Source organism: Polyodon spathula, chromosome 12 (genome assembly GCF_017654505.1).
Source record: "Polyodon spathula isolate WHYD16114869_AA chromosome 12, ASM1765450v1, whole genome shotgun sequence".
Taxonomy (NCBI): Eukaryota; Metazoa; Chordata; class Actinopteri; order Acipenseriformes; family Polyodontidae; genus Polyodon; species Polyodon spathula.
In genome coordinates, this window is record NC_054545.1 from 11,735,380 (window position 1) to 11,756,539 (window position 21,160).

At 36.7% G+C, this 21,160-nt stretch overlaps 1 protein-coding gene across 2 annotated transcripts in view; it reads right to left on the bottom strand.

Moving 5' to 3' along the window:
• The window catches only part of LOC121324402 (inositol-tetrakisphosphate 1-kinase-like), a 54,718-nt gene that overhangs the window by 32,428 nt on the left and 1,130 nt on the right, over window positions 1–21,160 (bottom strand). For both annotated transcript variants that reach the window (XM_041266231.1, XM_041266232.1), the window contains exon 3: window positions 5,661–5,685. In XM_041266231.1, coding sequence (XP_041122165.1) covers window positions 5,661–5,685 — 25 coding nt within the window. The remainder of the gene's footprint in view (window positions 1–5,660; window positions 5,686–21,160) is intronic.

Here is a 21,160-nt window from a genome sequence, read left to right on the forward strand (position 1 = left end):
AAATAACACTAGCATCCAGTACAATCTGTTGCCTCGTGTTCAGTCACAGGATAGAGATTTATCTAAGCAAAGTCAGCTGGATTGCATTGAGCTGACATTGCTTAGGCACTCAGGAATATCCTTGTTACAGTGACATCATACACGAAATCCTCATTAAATATTTGCAATAGGTATCTTGCCTCATGAAATATTAACAAAACCAGAGCGGTCTCATTAAACATTAAATGGAAGCAGATTGGTAGAGTTCAACCCAGGTGTTTCTTGAATTATGTCCACCCACTAAACCTTTTAACCAGGATATTTAGGAAAGCCCCAGTATTTTTGAGATTTCTGTTACAGGAATAGTACTTTTTCAATGCTAGTTATATGGAAGTGAAAAACGTTCAGCAGGAGGTTTTGGCAGAAAAGAGACCTGCAGTATCACCTAATAACAATAGGGAACAAATTAAAACATTTTTAAACATTCCCAGAACAATAATGGGAGCCATCTGGGTTAAGACACAGAGAAAATAAACAAAAGGAAAAAAACATGATGAAAACAGGATAGAAATGGCTTTGAATCATTCCCTAATTGGAAGTGAACCAATGACTTTCATATTCCACCAATCGATACCTGGACCGTGCTTTGTTGTTGTCAAACGTTATGTTTTTTTTTTTTTTTTTTTTTTAAATCAAAAAACTTTGTAAAAAGGCTAGAATGCGGCACCTTTTGATCTGAAACACATACTGTACTATACACCCTGCACAGGATATATAGTACTGTTGTAGCAAAACAAGTAAGTCATAGTATTTTAATTCATTTTACAAACAAGCACTGGGAGGTCCAATTTTTCATTAAAATGAACCCGAAAAAGGCCAAGGGCCATAATACGGGCATCTGCTAAAGAAATATTAGGAAATACCTTTACTTTTCTCTGCCCTCCACAGTGTTGTAAACAGTCTCATCGCATTATATTCTAAATGCTGCACGTATGTACTCTGTTTCCATGGAAACCCCATAAACAGATCAGTTAGTGGGAACAATTGGTAAAGCACCATGAACAGTTGCTTTACTGAGATTTACTATGGAAACAGTTACTAATAAAAGACAAGACCTGTCATTTATTTACTTTTAAACTTGGCATATAGGACCAAAAATAGGCTTCCGCTTGCTACGTTGGTCTGTTGGAACTAATAACCACAGACAGCTTTGTATATCAGCTCAACCACCAACTCTGTGGGGTTGTGCGACATTGGGCCTCACAGTACCAACGACATGGGGACTCAGTTGCTCTATATTGATAATTAAAAAGTTCTTATTTGATGCCAATGATAAAGTATTTCAGAGTATCTTTTTTTTATAGAAAACATGGATCCAACAACTTTTATTAATTGCTTTGTTTAAAACACAATGCATTTCAAAACATGATTTGCATACTGGTTTCCTGAAGATCGTGCATTAGGAGTGTATACTAAGACAGGGATGGAAGTAAGAATCCTACTGCATTGCAGTGTCACCCATTCCAGGTTTTGGTGCAAGCTTGATTAGCCACAGTGTATAGGAAGCAAGCTCAGTGTGTCTTATTAAAAATCAGGAATGGATCTTATGTCCATCCCTGTTAAGGTGATGGCTGGCACCTGGAGTTTTTTATAGTAGTAAGTTAACCCATCCATATTTATTTTGCTATTATTATACAATATGTAAAGTTGGTTAAATAAAACGTTTCCCAACTGTAACTGTACAGTTACAGTTACCCCCCCCCTCCGAAAAGCAGGAGGCAATTTTAAAGACACCATAAAGGAAGGAGTGTTTCAAGTAGTAAAAACACTATTGTTCTGTAGTAAGGCGCATTGGCAAACACAGTTTTCACTAGAAGTTAGGATCCAAACGTTCCTGTGTAATCTTGATATCTAATAATTAACAAACAACTGGCACACCTGCAGTCTTTTATGCAGGTGCATCTGCAGGAAGCTGCCACCTATTGCTCCAATGACCTTGACCGCCAACTACCATGGAATGGAGGACAATTAAAAGTCAATTTCTTAGGGCACCAAAACACATGTTCAAGTTAACTGCAAGTCAAGCTGCTTACGTACTGTATGTGAGCATATAGTACCAAATGTACAAAGTGTGACGGAAATGTATTGCTTACTCATGTAAGCAAGTTAACATTTTATGAACACTGCCAGATGTATCTATCTTTGGAGTGTCCATGTTACTGGTTACATGTGCTTTCATCTTTTTATCACAACCATTACTTTACCACAGTTTTTTTTGTTTTTTTCAGGTCTAAACTCAATTAGCAACAGAACGTACTCAGTCACTGCAACTAAATCAACTACCTTTATCCTTTTCTTCAAAATGACTGCTTTAAAAACACATGTATTCACTTACACTGCGGTTAAACTACGGGCTGTGAGTTTTGTGGTAGATTTGTTTGGTACAATGCTAATAAAATGTTTTTAAAAAAGAACACAACTGTGCATCTGTGAAGACTGTAGGCCTTGCTTAACACAGAGAGATTCAATTTATTAGGATGTAAATGAGTCACTTTCCTCTGTATACTTTTCATTTTGTACTAAAATTACAGGAGCCTGTTTTTGTGCTCACTGGGAGAACCTCATCCCCATTGGCTACAACCGAACCATGACCATTACACAGATGTCTGGCAAGACTAGGCTTAGAACATAACTATTAACTTACAATGAAATACCTACTACTACAACATAAATCATACCACTGATCTCAGCACTTGGTACAGATTACTGGACTAGAGGAACATTAAAATGCAGGGTTTGGATATGTTGAGGTGGAATGAGGAAACAAATGTGAATTCCTTTCCACAGTGACCTTCCCTCACCTTATTCCTTGCTGTAAACAGACTCCATTTATACTGCTTCAACCATTAAAAGGAGACCAAAATGCAATGTACACACCTACAATTAGAAACCCCAAATCAAGTTCACACACTGCTGCACAGTCAACACAGTGTACATGGTTGTCGTGACAACCTCTGGTTCTCATATTCCCAGTGAGAAAACCATCCTGAAGGTCCTTTTCTTTAGCCCAAAGCAATCCCTATGCAGACATTATTTCTAGTCTGTGTTCAGAACGACGTAAAAGATTCCATGTAATGTATAATGACGTAAGTAGGCTCAGAGGGGTCCACATCATACAGTTTACAGTTCATTCAGGTTATAGAAAGGACAGATGCTTAGAGTTCAGAGTTCATCAGCCACTGGTACTGTAGCATACTCAAGCTAAAGGAGGAGGCGCCATGGCGAGTATGAAGCTTTAGTACCAAAACCAAGGTGTGCTATGCTTGAACTGAACTATGGTACAGAACTGCTGTCTAATTCAACTGTTCTGCAAGTTTCATCTTGGGCTAACATATAACTGCATGGCTACAATTACACATTTACTGTAGCACTGTAGCATAGTTTGGCCAGGATTTGTGGTGTTGCTGCATATTACTTGAATGGCTAGCTGTGCTCAAGTTAGCTGAAACCAACTTGAGAATGTTATACACTTGGGTATGCACTGTTTTCATGTACTAGCCCCTGTGCTTATGTCTACATGCAAGCACTCAAACGCCTGATGATACCAGACATGTTGCCCAACATTTATAAAACTGCAAAAGCGCACAGTACTTTAAGTTATAGTAAAATCACATTAAGACATTTAAAGACACAAGTCAATTTCTAATAGATTTTTAATTACACACTGTTCATACAGCCATTTATGTGCTTGTATTGTGTAAGGATACACTGTCTGGATTCCAAATGTTGTTGTTTGCGAGTATGGTATTGTGCACCTGGACATTTTCACCCAACACACCTCAAAGGAACACATTATTTTATATAAGAGACAGGGACACTTTACATAACAAAACTGGGGAACCAAGTAGAGTTGGTTTCAGTGAGCAATTCTGAACAAGGGGAAGGCTTACCATTCCACTTTGCCTTCAAGCCAAAACATAAGCCTATAATAGTGAATATGCATTCCTACAGTATGAAAGGCCATTTCAACTGAGGAGGTGGATCAAATACAAAATATATAATCCCTCCAATATATCCACAAGAAACAGTACTATTTTTAGAGCAAATCCTTAATCCATGGTTTACAGAACGATCTAAACGTCTATCAAACTGTAATTGACAGTGTGTCCTGAAATGTCTCTTGATTAATGCCCAGGAGAATGTTACTGTTAACGAGGCCACAAATTGTGAATTAAAATACACTGCAGTCCGCCTGGGTGATCTGTGCTCACTCTTTAAGCATAACGCACAGGGCTGTGCTTAAACCTCAGTAACTCTGGAGGAACATACTAAAGGCTTGCTCAAAAGTGCAATGGCCCAACAGTCTCTAAAGCAGCCAACATGTTTGTACGATAGATATGAAATGTATTCTAGGCTACTACCATTCAGGACCAATTAAGCGAAGGTGTTGAGTTATCCACCAGTCGAGCTAACCGAGAGAGTTTGACTATACTTAATTACACAAGATTAAGTCTGAGAGTGTGACGCAGACCCACTCATAACTATCAAAGGACGGCTTCAATCACCTGCCCCGCAGTTTCCTTTTCTCCCATCAAAGCCTGCTGATGTGGCACTGCTAGGGCACTTCAAAGGGGCCGACTCAAAGGTTAGGAACTTTAGATAGGGCAAGCATCATTGATGGATCTCTACAAACCTTGATCTTGACAGCTTTGGACAAGGACACTAAAAGTCCTCTTTCACAACAAGCATCCCAGGACACTAAAAGTCCTCTTTCACAACAAGCATCCCAGTATGGCGTATCCCTTTCACCACAGCACACCAGTAAACTAGTATGTTGTGCCAGTTATCCTTAGTTATCTTTTAGAATAAGGCTATCTTTCAACATGCTGTATACTATATGACATTCTGAATGCTTTGGACTGAAAGGAAAATACACCAATTGCATTTCTAAAACATATAGTTTGGTAACGATGTTGGGTGGGCGATTCATTGTGCTAATGACAATTGTGGAATCTAGCCTATAGTGCTAGAATATGCTGAAATTAAAAAGGATATTTAATCCAAATATCCAGAACCCTTCAGATTACTCTACTAGTGCCCTTCAAGTGCCTAACGTTAAATTTCAAACTAGCAATGTAAACACAAAGATATTAATTAGTACTTTATAATTTGCCTTTTGAAAGGCTACACTTCTATAGAGCATTTACATGGCAAACCTGGACATAGCCTTGGCAACAGCAATGTACTGTAGTAACAGTATTAAATTAGATAGATACACACACAGTAGAGGAATTAAATGCAGGACTAATAAGAAAGAGATTCAGATGTACTCATCAATCACAGCTCTCCTACAATATGCCTGCAGTGTGTGGGTGAGAATGCACTTACTGATATAACAAACTCATTTAAAGATTAAAACTTAAAATGACTCACGCATGCACAGTAAAGTTAGCTATTCAGTCACCAACAGCAGAGAAATGTTTCAGTGATCAAAGATGAGGGTAAGAAATTACAACACAGAATTTGGGGTACACACTAGGTTACAAAGAACTGTAGAGGGTGTCTAGAAAGAAGTGAATTGTAAAGGTTAGGCTGAACCAGTTGGATTTATTTATTTTTTTACCTCTACCTTAGGGCGAGTTTTTCCATGAAATTCAAAACAAATGAATTATAAGACTCACCTGCACCACTTCTATTCCCCTTTTCCTGTAAAAAAAACAAAGGACATAATTAAAATGAAAAAAGATAGATAGAACATCCTAAAAACAGTGTCTGTTAAATCACACTTATTACATAGGGAAGGGCCAAACACCCTACCCAATGTAAAATACCACCATGAAAGTGCCAAACCTAACAAAATGTTTAAGACATTAGCCAAAATGTTATCTTCCCAACTTTTTAGTTTCTTAAAGTTCTACCACCAACCCTTTAGTTGTTCTGTGAGAATACACTCAGTAGAATACATATCTGAAAGGGTTCTTTGAAGTAGAAACGTCCTAGATGTCCAACCTAACCGTAAGGTGCTTCAGAATTGGGTTAAGTTGGTGCAACAGCACGCTTCTAACTTAGTTTCTGTGTCATTGAAGCCCAGCAGTTGGATTTGTATCATGTGCAAGAAGAATCTAATAAGCCACTATGAAAGTTTGCAGCTTTCTCCCAGGTGCAGGAGACTCTCTTAATACAATGTTACAAAACGAAGACTGTGCTGTTCCTGGCTCTACCTGGATTTTGCAGTACAGTACCTTGGGATGACTGCTGCTTTCCTTATTATTGGGGTGTCTTCAACAGCCTCATATGATTTTACCATATGATTTACTGCAGTGTAATACTGTACAGGACACATTATAATTGAAAGAAATTAATCACTCTGTTCTCAATAGGTTTTAAACCTAGGCCTCTGCTGTGCCATTATACTCCCTCCACCCTGCGTGCACGTTCTTGCTATTGCTATTACCTTATCTTTAAAACCTGCATTCTTAACCTGCCAAATTCTGTTTTCAGTTTTCAGAGTGCAGACAATAGATATGATTTGATTCTGCCTGCTCCTAATCTGTTGTGACTAGCTGAACGAACTCCCCCTCACTCTGCTTCAATTTAGCAACTCCAAGTGACTATTCTTTAGATTTAAATAAGTCTGACACACAACTGGTTACTAAGCAACTTAAAACAACATCGGAATGAAAATATTTTGTATCTTACAGTAAGGAAGAGCAGACACAAACAAAGTACTTAATAGCAAAAAGTATACCTAATTATTCTGAGACCAGTCCTACAAAACAAACAGACTCAATTATAGTCAGCAATGCTGATTTAGCTGGAAAAATTAAAATTTCTCTCGTCTCAAGTTTGTTGTCTTCAAAAGTATAAAGAGAAAACTCCTGGTTAATGTTACACACACCACCCCCATCAGTAAATACCATTACAGTAACAACTCCTGTATTAAAGCTATACAACCTGCCCTTTTTTATAAACTTACCTTATCTGTGTGTACTAAAGGCCTTAATTTTGGTTACAGGTGACAAAGATATACTCTTGAGAACTAAAATGTATTAATTGCACAATGGGTTAAACTTCTCTTCTCAAAGTGTTTATAAATTCTACATCAAAAGCACCATCTTTAATACCTGCACTTTAATATTAGAAGTCCACACACACACACACACACACACACACATACACACAACACTGTCACTGCCTACATTTGCAGTTCTTTTCACAACCGTGCTTTTCAGTGTACAGACAAAACCAGCCTACCAGGGCTGGATGAAACAATGGTACTTTAAAAGCACTTTTTTTTTTCTTTTTTTAAATCTGTTTCCTTGGTTACACAACACTAAATCGAACAGCTGCTCCACCAGGGCACAGTTACAAGCTTACCTCATTGTTGTTAATGTAATGCACAACACCACTGCACTGACACACAGTTGCAAGCACCTGGGATTTTAAATATAAGCTTTTTACATTTAGGTGTATTCACACATTTGCCTTGTGTCTATCTGCTTTTATTTATTTATTTATTATTAAATAAACACATTGATAAATAAAACACAATAGGCCCTACTCACAAAACAATTTTTTAAAGGTACTCTACGGACCAAGGGTGTGCAATTTCTAAAAAAAAAAAAAAAAAAAACACACTGTTGTCCAACTGACAAAATACTAGAAAAATCTACTTGCCCCCTCCCCGTAACAAAACACACACACAACAAAAAGTAGAATATAACTTTTTTCTTTTTTAAATAAGATTTTGGTTTTACTTAGCAGTTAACAGATCAACCAATTACTGATTAACAGGGGCGGGTCAAACATGCTAAGAGTACAACTGTAATGAGCAATATTTGGGAGTTATTATTCAAAAATAAAAATAGCTTCGGCCTGGTTTTTTTCCCACTCTTAGCTGAATCCAACTCCCGATGTACAGGTATTATTTTATTCCATCACAGACACGAAATCACCGCCAACTATTACTGCTGCTTTGGGATTTTTGTTGCTGTACTTTCAGTTCTGTAACTGCTGAACCCCAGATTTTTAAAGGACTTGTGTATAACCTGTCAAGCTTCTCTGCATTTTGTACTGATTTTCTACACAATCTTTATAGTAGGCACCATCAAACTACTCACTGAACACTACTCACTGGAGAAAAAAAAAAAACATAAAATTACTTAATACATAAAAACATTGCCATGAAATGAAAAAACAAATCTTTACATTTTTTGCCAGGGAAAGTTGGTCTTAAAATGCTTCTAAACAATAAACCTAACTTTAAAAAAAAAAAAAAAAAAAACACATCCCAACAAGTACTGTACAAGCTTGTCCATAAAGTTGACTATGGTGTTTTGTTGTTGTAACTTTACTAGATTGCTGCATTTAAACGTCAGGTTCATGCAGCAGCGTCAATTATTTGCCAGTTTACAAAAAACCTTAAATAATACCTTAAATTTAAAAGTTTAGTCTGTGCTTTGCCAGATGCTCACTTGGCAGCCATTTCTGAGTTTCTTTGTAACCAATAGAAGATCAGCTTTTCCCAGAGCTAGCCAATCAGATGTGATACGGTTGGAATGCAAACACTTTTTAAAATGTTTGTGTGTGTGCTAGACTTCCACAATTCAGATTTCAGAAACTTGCGGGACTCATTAGAAATATACCCAGAGTGTCTTTCTAGCAACAGAACAAACATAGGAAAAATAAATAAATAAAAAAATATTATGTCCGACGGGCAAAGTATAACAGCAAAACTTGTTGTCCCTCACACAAACAATCTTGTCCGGAGCGTCGGGTGATACGAATTGCATACCCCTGAGGACTGTTTTTCTATTTTCCAACAGTCTCTTAAACGGTGCTTAAAATTTTTGAATAAACCCACTCAAAATCAGTTGAAAAGAGACTAATGGACTACAAACTTGACTGATTTAATTAATCAAAATAGTCTTTAATTAAAAAAAAAGCTTTTTAGAATCATTAAACACTTTATTCCTGAAACTATAGGCATTGCTCAACTTCTTTCCCTGTTTTCCTGTAACAGTTTCTTCAGCTAAATATTCTAGAACACTTGAATGCGAGATACATTTACAACAAGATCCAACATACATTTACAAGACCCAAGTACATTTACAGGAAAGCCTGTTCCCCAGAATGATCTAGAGTTACTGGCCTACTTGATAACCATATGAAAATGCCTACCAGGCATCTGTCAAGATCAGCCAGATTGGCTGTTTTGAGACAATCAAACTCTTTCACTTGTGACCGAAGCCAGAATCTGATCCTGGAAGTGTAAGATCGGTGCAATACCCTGTGACTGAAATGGACTTTAACAGGGAGTCTATTTTACTACTCCAAAGAATTGAGAAATATTGAAAGGCGTTTATATTAAGCATTGTAAATCCACAAATTCTGTATCGAAAAGCCCCTCTAATTAAAAATGTCTCTGAAGTGGCATTCATTTACATTTAAAATACACCTCTGAATATCCCTTAATGATTTAAACAATCTATTACAGAACAATTTTCAGGGATTCCAACACAACAAATAACCCGTGACTGCACACAAACGACAGTACCGCAGTGTGCAGCTATTGAATTTCAAGAACCACAATTGCATCAAAAGCTGCATGTGTTGCTTCTGACTTGATGTCTTCTCACATTTTTTGTAGGCACAGATGTATGGTGCTTGTGGGTACAGTGGGTTAATGGACCAGTGTCTAATTTATAAAGAAACACACTGTATAGAGTTGATCAGAGAAAATATCTGGATTACAAAAATCTACAAAGCAACCACTCACAAGCATAAAAGTCCTTTATTAATTTCCCTATAAATGTTCCATCTATTTGCCATTTACTTGGAGAAAGCTGTGGTAATGTGAGCCTGCCAAGGCTCGCTCAAACGGATATGCTGAGATGCACACTCCAAGTACTGCCATGTGCGTCGTGGGAAGCACAGTCAGTGCTGAGAATAGCCTGCAAAGAAACCAGTTGCACCCAAATGGGTGCTGGAGGGAGAGCTCGCCTTGCACGATGCAGTGTTCTTGTTATCCTGGGATTCACAATGTTTAATTGTTATCTTAACAATGCACACATTTGTCTGACTCACTTACTTTCTTAAATGCGACAGACAGACCCCTCCATTTACTTCTAGATACCACGTCTGCTTTTAAAAGGGTTAAAGTTCATTTGGTATGAAAATACACATTTAAGCTAGCACAGTACTGTAGATATTTTCATACATGTATCTGAAACCTAGACACACATTGTACAGCTTGTATAGAAATTGTAGCCCTGAATTGTCAAAATGAACATTTATCTCTAAACTTGTTAGATTTGCTACATTTCTTCAATGTAATTTGCATCCTGTCCCTCTAGAATTCTCAGACCTAAAGCGAGCAGTTTGTTGTGTACAGTATAAGTTTGTGAAATGCAGCGTGACAGTTCTCAGCCAGTGAAGCCAATGTGTGTGCAGCCTAGTGAACTACATGCTGTGTTCCAAGACAGCATTACGGACAAGCAGGCAAATACTGCACAGTCATGCTAAAGTGAGTTTCAAAAACGTGATTCCCTGACCTTTCGCAATGCTCTGAAAACAGCACACTGTTTCAGTACCACAAAGGATTTCTTAACATGCTTGTCTGAAAAATAAAGGCTTCCTGTCGTACAAAAAGCTTTGACTCCCAAGTTATTTAAGCAATGTTTTTTTCAAAGTCTACAAATTTCATACTTAGGGTGTCTAGTATTGTATTAGAGAAGTATGGGCGAGACTCCTTTCACTTAAGAAAGTAAGAAAGTTTACAAACAAGGGGAGGCCATTTGGCCTATCTTGCTCGTTTGGTTGTTAGTAGCTTATTGATCCCAGAATCTCATCAAGCAGCTTCTTGAAGGATCCCAGGGTGTGATCCCTGAGGATTTACAAAACAAAGAATGCGTCTCTTGTTCTTATGTACTGTATGCATTACAGATTTAGGTCACGGTTTAGCAAACAAGACATGTTTTAACAACAAAACTAGCAAAGGAATATGCCCAGAATAATTTTATATCATTACATTTGTTCTATTAATTTCAGAAAATGTGCAATTGTGTTATTGCACTTGTTGCTAAACTGGGCCCCTAATCTTGATTCTTTTTAAGTGTCAAAATGTGTACACTTACCATCTGTTGCAGAGCCGAAATCACGCTAGCTCAATATTTTCATTTTCCTTGCTCTCTTCTTCACCACTTTCCACTTTATGTGCTGAACTTCTGTTATATAGTACAGCACATATAATTGTTCTACAGACTTGTGTACAGCATTGTGATGAATGTCCAAAGGCATTTATAGCTACAGTTCTACTAGTCCAAACTGTTTTTGAATGAAGAATAAATGTGATTTATAGTTGGTATGAATGCATGCCTCCCACCCCCTTCTCATCTGAGTTCTACCTTTTAACAAACTAGTCCATCATTAATTATCATTTGATCTTATTACACGTCATACAAAGAATTTTAAAACAATTCATTTACAGTACACCTTATAATTCATGTAGGACATTTCATAGCCATAGCGGTATGTGCCAACGTCACAGACAGGAGGCTGGGCGCGCACTGGCGAGTCCACAAGCGAGCATTTTAACCACAATGCACTCATAATTTTAAGAGCTTTTAACCTCATCTCACCAACTGGGGACAAAATCCATAACGGCAGTGCATCACTCAACACTGCCTGTCACACTAACATCTGTGCAGTCACTACACCTTGAGCTTACTAGGACTTTTTTGCACCACAATTTCACTGCATTAAATAGGGCCTGCAAATGTATTTAACTGAAGTGTATATGTATGTATATATATATATATATATATATATATATATATATATATATATATATATATATATATATATATAGACACACACACACATTTTAATTAAGCAATTAACGACATTAGGAGAAATGCCACACATTGCAAAGCAATTTTGTCAGCATTATGAATCTTGCATAATTTCCCATTTTAATCATTAAGCACCCTTGGCCTGCAGCAACACTTTCTTCCCGCTGTGTTCAATGATTTCCCGCTATTACCAGGTAGTTACTTAATCATTGCTGGGAAAAACAGGAATGTGTGGGGTAGGAACGAAAAATACAACATGCGTCAAACAGTAGTGAAAAGAACTGAGATGACACCCTTGAAATCACTGTCAACACCCACAAATACACTGTGCACGGTACACCAGAAAAGGAGATGAAAACTAATCCACTCCGTTCTGGTATTTATAACTGATAAACTGATTTCAAATCAACAGAAAACAAAGTGCTGAACAAATCATCCATTTATCAAAAACATTCCTTTTATACCCCTTCCTTATTTCAATTTAGCCTACTTGGCCTTAGAACATGCTGTAATGCACACTGTACAGGTTTAACACCCGCCCCTCGCTCTCTTTAATGTAACTTCCTCCACCACAGAGAGCTAGGATTGATTTCTGCAAATCCACCAATCGTAACTGGGGTGGACACAAGTCAATTCACACCTGCTAGTTCTGCTGTCATGTAAACGTATTGGACTGGTGGATTGGTGGGGGTTTTGGATACAAAAAGGCCATATCTGTAGCTATACAGCAGTGGTCTTCAAAGCTATACCTATAGGAAAAAACATTCTACAGCTGCAGAAGTTTACGACCGAGACCATTAATAATAATAATAATAATAATAATAATAATATAACATAATTTTGTTATTTTAACATCACGTAGAAACTACAAAGAAAGAAAGAAACTACAAAGCAATATTGCAAAAGTCGACCAGAACCCATAATTGTAGTACAATATTTCAAGTTACATTTTTAAATGTCAGTTTTTCATGAATTATATGGTAAACTACAAAGCGGTATGTAATTCAATATGTTAGCATAACATTATTCAGCAGGTTTCATTCGACTTTATGAAGCAAAATGTGTTCATTCTATAGGGTGATGCAAAACTTTTGGCCATAGCTGTAGAATACAGCAATAAAATACAGATGTATAATTTTCTGCTATGTTATTAACATCTACTCTATTCTAAAATCACTGCTTTGGTTTTCAATCTGATAACAGAAAAAAAAAAAAATCTGCATTCCACTTTACATTTTGGAATAAGTATTTGGTTAACTGTCATAAATAATCACATATGTCCTACAGCCGAAAAGAAGCTTCAACTCCACATTCTTTCACTCGATACCAACACTCTTAAACTCCACCTGATATACACCCTCTTAACATAACCACATACAGTACAAAAAAAAAAATGTCCACAAAAAAAAAAGGATGTATACATTTTGACGGTGGTATTAAGATCCACCACTGTTTAAAACCATTAAGACTGCAGTCTCTTTCAAAACAATTCTACCTTCAAAAGAAGTCAGCTGTACTAGATACTCAAAGCAATGTGGTCAACATGGAAATCTAGCCATCAATATCTGAAGAAAGCAGAGCAAGCTCAAAACAGGACAACACAGGCTACAACCTGCATGTTTCACATTTGAAAGATGCTCTTGTGACGTATTACAGATCAGTAAAGACAGCTGAGAATCAAGGAGAACAGCCAGGCGCTTCACACATTACAGTCTCCACACAAAGGGTGGACTCAGTGTCTGTGGCAGGATGGCTGCATACAATAGATATTAAAAGTAGGTGTTTGTAATCAGTATAATCACCCATTAAACTTGGCATGAGAAATACTTGTGCCCTTATGCTGTTCACTGGCAAATTATCAAACAGCAACTTCATGAAGACAATGCAGGGCTGACTTAATGCAATCACAGAGGGAATCTACTTGTTATCCTGCAATTGCATATAAGCAGAAGCATTCTTTCTTCAGCATGCTCTGGATGATTCTCAAATTATACATACTATTAGTTAAACATTATCAACTACAATATGACCACAATGAGACACAGGCTTGGCAACTGGATATATTACAATGTACTGCAGGCCTAATGGCATTTAATATCAAGACAGAAGTAGTTGTATGAGGTTTACAGATCTCTAGTGGCAACAATGACAGTAGAAAAACGCAAATCTTTTAATTTTTGTATATACTATAGATGTAGTGCCACTTGAAAAGCTGTTACAGTCATTAGTAACTGAAGTACTTCTATTGTAACGCACTATTTCATTTTTGCCAACTCTGTAAAGTTTTTTTTTTTTTTTTAAGCTCTCATTTAATAATAAAACATTTTTAAAAAGTCATGACAAGGTGAATGTTCATTCTAGCAAGGGGTGAGTTGAGTCCATGCTGTACTTTACACAATCGCACCTGTATTTTAAACAGGGAATCCAAAATGGCAATTTAGGGATTGGACAAAACATAAAACACCTGCCAAGCAATGGGGTGTAGGGCAGCTGTGGGGTCCCACAGATCCACTGTGTTCCATGGACAAGTTACCATTCCTCAGTAAAACAGTAATCACTTCTTAAACCTATAGAGAAGCTGGACTAGAAATCTGTCCCACTGCAGTCATCAACAATTAAAGAGCACAGTGTAGTCGTGGAAACGCCTGCAAACGCAGTGCTTGCTATCAGCACACTATCAAAGTCAGATATGCTGACTTGCCAATCTTGATAAACCGACTGGCTGCAAAGGAATGCTATTCACTACACTATAAAATACGTGTCAGGCCTTTGCAAAACTAAATTAGCCAAGTAAAATACCTGAAGATACTACTGGTATTTCACTTAGCCCGGTAATACGCAACTTCTTAAGAAAAAAATAAAACTAACATAAATAAATAAAAAGTATTCCGCTGTCCACAGCAGAAGTTAAAAGACAAGGCTTTAGTTGGGTTTTGAATAAAAACAAATTTTAAAAAATAAAGTTATACAGCAGCTTAATTATCTTCAAAAGTGTTCAGTAATATTCTGAAATAATAGCACAGTTAACATTGAGAGAAGACATGTTTTGCTGCATGAACCAAAGTTTGGCAGGGGCGTTCGGAATTAAATGACAATTAAAAAACAATTTTATATATATATATATACACATATATATATATATATATATATATATATATATATATATATATACACAGCATGGTTTAATTCAGTGCAAGGGGGAATCAAATTGTTTAGATTCAGTGGGGAATTTTAGTGGGGGCTACTATTACATGTGTTTTCTTAAAAAGATCCTCAGGCTGACTGCACAGCCTTCACAAAGCCTGGCCTGTCTCGTAAGCAGGGAAATAATTTCAAAAGAGAGAAAAAAAAAAAAAAAGAGGAAGAAGGAAGAAAAGTACATTTGGAGGTATTCTGAATGGTGACATTTCACTACAGCAGATATCAAGCAGAAAAAACACTGCACTTTCCTCATTCATCAACCACAAACAATGGCTGAACTTTATATATCTTTTATATTTTACTTGGTTCCCGGACATAAAAGTAATTAAAAAGAAAAAGATGAAAAGATAACGTAACGTTTCGACAGTCAAAATGTCTTCAGAGGTAACTGACGTACAAATCTGCCATTATGTTCACCCATTGTTTACACAAACAAGCATTTCTAATTCTCTAAATTAAGGACACACAATATCAAAATACAGATTAAAATCTAAAAGAACTTACTACATACAGTACACTCCAACCCCAAAATGATTCAAGTAATTGCAGCTAACAAAACAATGCTATACATTTCACTCAAATGTGTTCTGCAAACATGAATTTTCATTTTAAAAAGATATCTGGTACTACACTTGGTTTAAAATATATATTTGCAGGCTTTTTATATGGAGTAGTCTTGAAGTTTCATGGCAATTTCCCACCCTTTCAGGGTCTTCTTTTCTGTCAGTAACCCACCAGTTGCTTCCCCTGCTTGGCAGTCGGTATGACGCTTGACCCCAAAGACACTGCAGAGGTCAAATAACCTAGGAAATGCAAGCGTAACTCATTTCCTGGAAGACAACAAACTGAGAACTCTCTTTCACCTAGTGTAGTACTGGATGTCAATTTTGAAAACGAAAGTACATGTTTGCACATGCGAGACCTATATACTTCCAAATTAATAAAGTAGCAACTTTTTCCTTTCATGTTATCACTACATACTGCTTTCCCCAACACAGCTGTACAAAATCAGCTGATCCCACCACTTTGGCTATACCATCACTAGATACCAGAGGCAGCAGCCTTCAATGTAGGGAAGCAGTAGTCAGCTGGAAAGGATTACCACGTAATCCACATAACATGTTTAATCTACATTGGTGCAATCAGCCTGCTTTGTGAGTCTACAGCATTGTGCAAGGTGCAAATCTCCTGCATACTGTGCTCTATTGTGCAGAGATGAATTCAAAGCAATAACTGCTTTGCTCAGTCTGGAAAACAAACAACATTTCTTCATTTTCATTGAATTGTCTAGATATGAATATTGTCAACGAAATATCTAGGAAATATGTATAGGCAGCCAGCATCTAAACACAAACCAAAAGGCAAACGTTTGCACTGGCCAACTGTAATCATTCCCAGAGGTTACCAAGTAATGCTGCTTGATGATTTTATTAATGCAATGGTTTGGATGATAAAGTTTCATGTTCCTTCGATCTGTGGGATTTTAGAAAGGAAAAATGTGAGCCGATATTGAAGGAGGCAGCTATGGATCTTTACTAATGATACTGAAATGTGCAGTGTTTGATCTGAACCGTGGCACACAGGTTGCATCAAATTCAAATGTGATGCAGGTTTCACCTGGGGGTTGTAGTATACAATAGATGCATGGAGGTTTACCAATAGAACTGGTTTAGGATATGTTTACATTGTTTGGGTTGTATTCGTACTGTTGCTGCATAACAAATGAATTACTATCTGTGATCCAGTTGCCTGAAAGGACCTTGAGTTGTAAAAATTCTAATTTGTGCATGCATTGCTGCTTCCACTATCCTTGTTCCTAATGTATTCTACTTTAAACTGGTTTTCAACTACAGATATATAGTATAAAATGCCCCCTCATGCACAAACAAATGTCCATTTGCCCACAAAAATCTGTGTAAGGCAAAACTCACCAATACTCTCTGCCTACTTCAGCAACATATTGTGGTTACACATTAACTCTTTCAAAAATAAGCAACTACTGTATACATAAAGATTAAGAAAAACTGATTGTATGCTATTGTCCCAATGTCTTATACTGAAAGGGGCATAAAGATCCAGACAGGCTAGTAACATTTCCCACCCTGTAATATCCTTCTGACTGATGTTAAAACAACCATGCACGCTGTGTGTACATTAGTTTTGAACCCAATGATAACTGTACTTTGAGTGTTGTTTGAAATAAATACAGTAGCTTACAGTGGCTCTTGTGGTCTTGTAGATCCGCAATAAAAACACAAAAATAACTAATGAGGGAAAAACAAAAAGGGTTCTACCAGAAGTGCTACAAAGTTGAAGAAAGTGTTTAAGTATGATAAGAGGCCTGACAAACTAGAAGGAAACAGACATTTCCTTAAAAGCATCAACTTTCCTAAGCCACCCACATGTCACTGTCACAGCAAAGGTTAAAAATGTGCGTGGACAGCATGCTGCACTTTATCAGGATTAATCACTCACACAGTGTGTGTTCCTTCTATAAAGTTCTAATACTATACATGGGAAACCTATTAGAGGAACTACTGCTGGGGTGAGAATACACTGCAAAACTTCAAATGCAGAACGGTATGAGCCACTTCAGATTTACCACTCTACTGAGCTTATAGCCATCTGAACTTATGACCTCTACAGTATATGACGTCTGACTAACTCAAGGACAAATAACGCCTACATTAAAATGTGGACTTTCTTGGCTCAAACTGCTATGCAAAGGGCGTCTCTGTCTCTTTCTCTGAAAAACAATTGTTCGGTATTTTGGTAATCAAAGAAGTCTGATTAACATAGAAATCACATAATCTAGTACTTTACTTTAGTCACGCTCAGGCATTTGACAGTACATCTATCATACATTATTCATTTCACACTGAATAAAAAAGGATCCTGTTACACAGAGGAAAATGCTACTGTACTGTACAAACAAGAGTTGGGGCCTTCTAGAAATACTGGGAGATGGTGGCAGACAATTTGGTTACTTGAGTTGATTTGGTATAGCATTCAATATCTTTATGGCTGTATTATAAGGTTCATTCGCTAGCCAGGAATTCGAAGATTGCTTTAAACCTTCGAAGGTTCGTCAGACGCCATTCACGCACTGTATGTTTTTTTTTTTTTTTTTTTTTCTGTTAACAGAAATCCTTTGACAATGTGTGAATACTATAAATCACACATTAAATGTCACTCACATAGACAATTCGACCTTTTGATTTGTATGTTGCATATTACTTAAACAGAAGTTCTGGTATTAAAATCCACAACCAAATAATTATACGTATCAACTCTATGTCGTTGCTGCCATGGATGGAGCAGGGTATTATGCTAAAGCACTTGGGGGAGGGGGGGGGGGGGAACCTATAGCGGTTGCATTGCTTCAGTAAAATATGTAATGAATACATAGTGTACAAACAGCGTAAGAGAAGTGCTACAGCAGAATGTCAGAATAAAAAATATACCCTAACACTAATAATTTAAATTTTGAAAAAACTGAGCACTGTCCGTCCCTCCCCCCTCCAGCTGGGGTTAACAACAGGCACATTTCTTAATTCGTCATCTCGACAGCAAAGCGCTGTATAGCGTTAGCTGTACTGAAAGAAATGTCTCGAAAGCGCTCTGCTGTTTGGGATTTTTTTCTGTTAAATGCCCAGACGACCAAAAAAAAAGTTCAATGCAAACTGTGCAACAGACTGTTGATCTATCATGGAGGAACATCCAATCTCTGGGGTCACTTTACAATCGTAAATTCATATTTGTAGCAGTAGTAGTAAAATGTGACTGACTGATAACCTGCTTGGAACGCTGACTAAGTTTTTGCCTGCGTCTGCTACAGTTAGCGCTGCTGCAATGCAAGCTTACTCGCAAGCAGCATCAATTACATGTAAATAAACGTGCATTTTTATTTAATTATAAAAACATGATTACTGCTCCATATAATATATTCTTAAACTACATGTGAACGTTTTACTCAATTTATATAGATTACCTGTAAAATAATAGCGTTTTCAATCAAATCTAAAGTGGCTATGGTGATGTCACCACTAAATTATGCAAATTAGTACCATCAACTGTTCAAACCTTCATTCAGTAATGTGTTCCGAACCTTTGAAGGTCAAAATGTATCCTTCACTGCAGCCCTATATATCCTTTAAAAAAACAAAATCTAATGTCTGGGAATACATTAATTGCACTAATAGGTGACTCACTACTGACACAATTCTAAATGAATTATTATTTGGAAAAACAGCTTTGAAAAGCGACTTTTATAATGCTACAAATTATAAAACCAAGAATATGAGGAGTGGAACAGCATTTTCTAATTCTGTTTGTGAAAGAATGTGCCTACATCATATACATTTTAGCATAAAAAAAAATCAAGAAAAGACTATAGCTGGGCAACAGTCTGTCTATTCAGGACACCTTTACAAGAGTCACTGTGCAACTTGAAAACAAACTCATTCTGCTGTTTTGGTTGTAATCTTGATATTGAGAACAAATTCCAATAAGGTTTCCAATTATACTGGAAAGGGGATCTGGCAGTCGCTTTATCATACAGTTAAAGTAATTCAAAGTCACTATTTCAAACTTAGCACAGACAGCAATATTAGACTACACAATTAGAAGACAAGTGTAAGCAGGTAGCAGAAGGTAGGATATGATTACTTGCTGAAGGAACAAATAAAACACTAGTGGTTTGTTTTACAGACCCTGATTAGGCTAATCTTGGATTACTTTGCCTAAAGTAACATTAGGTTGTTCAAGATTAGTGCCAACATAGGTCTGTGAAACCTGCCACAAGAGTATTATTAGATTGTTTTGGGACTTGCTATCATGGGATAAACCTCAGTGTGCTGAAAGCTTTTCTGGTTACAACATTTAAAAAGTACAATTAAATACTGCTGGTTAAACTCACAACATGGTGTTGGAACTGTGTTTGCTTTGTGGAGAATCAGATTTCTTTGATTGAAACACACAGTTGTTTTCCCTACATCAATGAGGAAATTAAAACACTATCTCACATGATGGATATGTTTAAATAATGTTAATTTACTGCTATGGAATTTAAGCATTTTATTTTGTACTACCCAGGATTGAGCACTACAATAACACAAGTGAGTTCTATGCTAAATCGAGTGGCTATCTCTTATTTTAAGGCAATTACAATTACAAAGGTTATAATTTGTAAACTATAAAAATGAGATCTGCATGTTACAGTCTGTTCTATTACCACTTCAGTATATTTGAGAGTAAGGTGCACTAATGTGAAAGCGAAAGTTCATTCATAATGTTTAGAATTTCACAATGAATGGTGATGTGACTCTGACACATTATTCTTAACTCAAACACCCCACTACTTTACAAAAAATAACTGCCTAACAGCTTTTGTATGTGTTACCCAAGTATGCAAATGTTAGCTTTTGAGGCTGGCCTGTAAACACAATACATGGTTATTGTATAGAGGATGGCAGTGAAATTGACTTGCAACTGAGAGACTGTTGTTTTTGTTTGTTTTTTTTTTTTTTTTACAGCATACAGTATACCTGATGTCACTCATGTTATTTGCATAACAAATTATAAGGAAGCCGTTAACTATAGCAACAGCTGTACTCAAAATGTTTAATATAGATGACAGAAGGTTTTTTCTTGTTTGTTTGTTTTTTTTCAACCCCAGTAGTGTTTCTGTTGAGGTTTTAATATTATGTTGTACAGTATGTTACAGCGAGCCTATACCGCTTAACATATTTACTGTAATGTGACGGTTAACTTCCCCTTTCCCTTTGTCATACTAGAAAACAGAAATTCCCAGTTCAATATGCATGCCCCAGTTGTTATGAATAGGGAAACATAAAAAGGGTTGTATTGTAACTTTTCCCCTTGCTCTTACAAAATAATACACTGAAATATCAAAGTTAGTTTAACACAGTATTATGGAAACAGTAACTTTAATTCAATGATATGCTTCTGTACTGCAGTAAAAAGTATTTCAGTAGTATTCGCATTAATATTATTAAATATGACTGATGGACCGTTCTCAGAAATCTGTCGTTCTTTACCATTACAATAAGCGAACTGTAACCTTCATTATTATATTAATTTATCAATGAATGCCCCACCACGGCTAG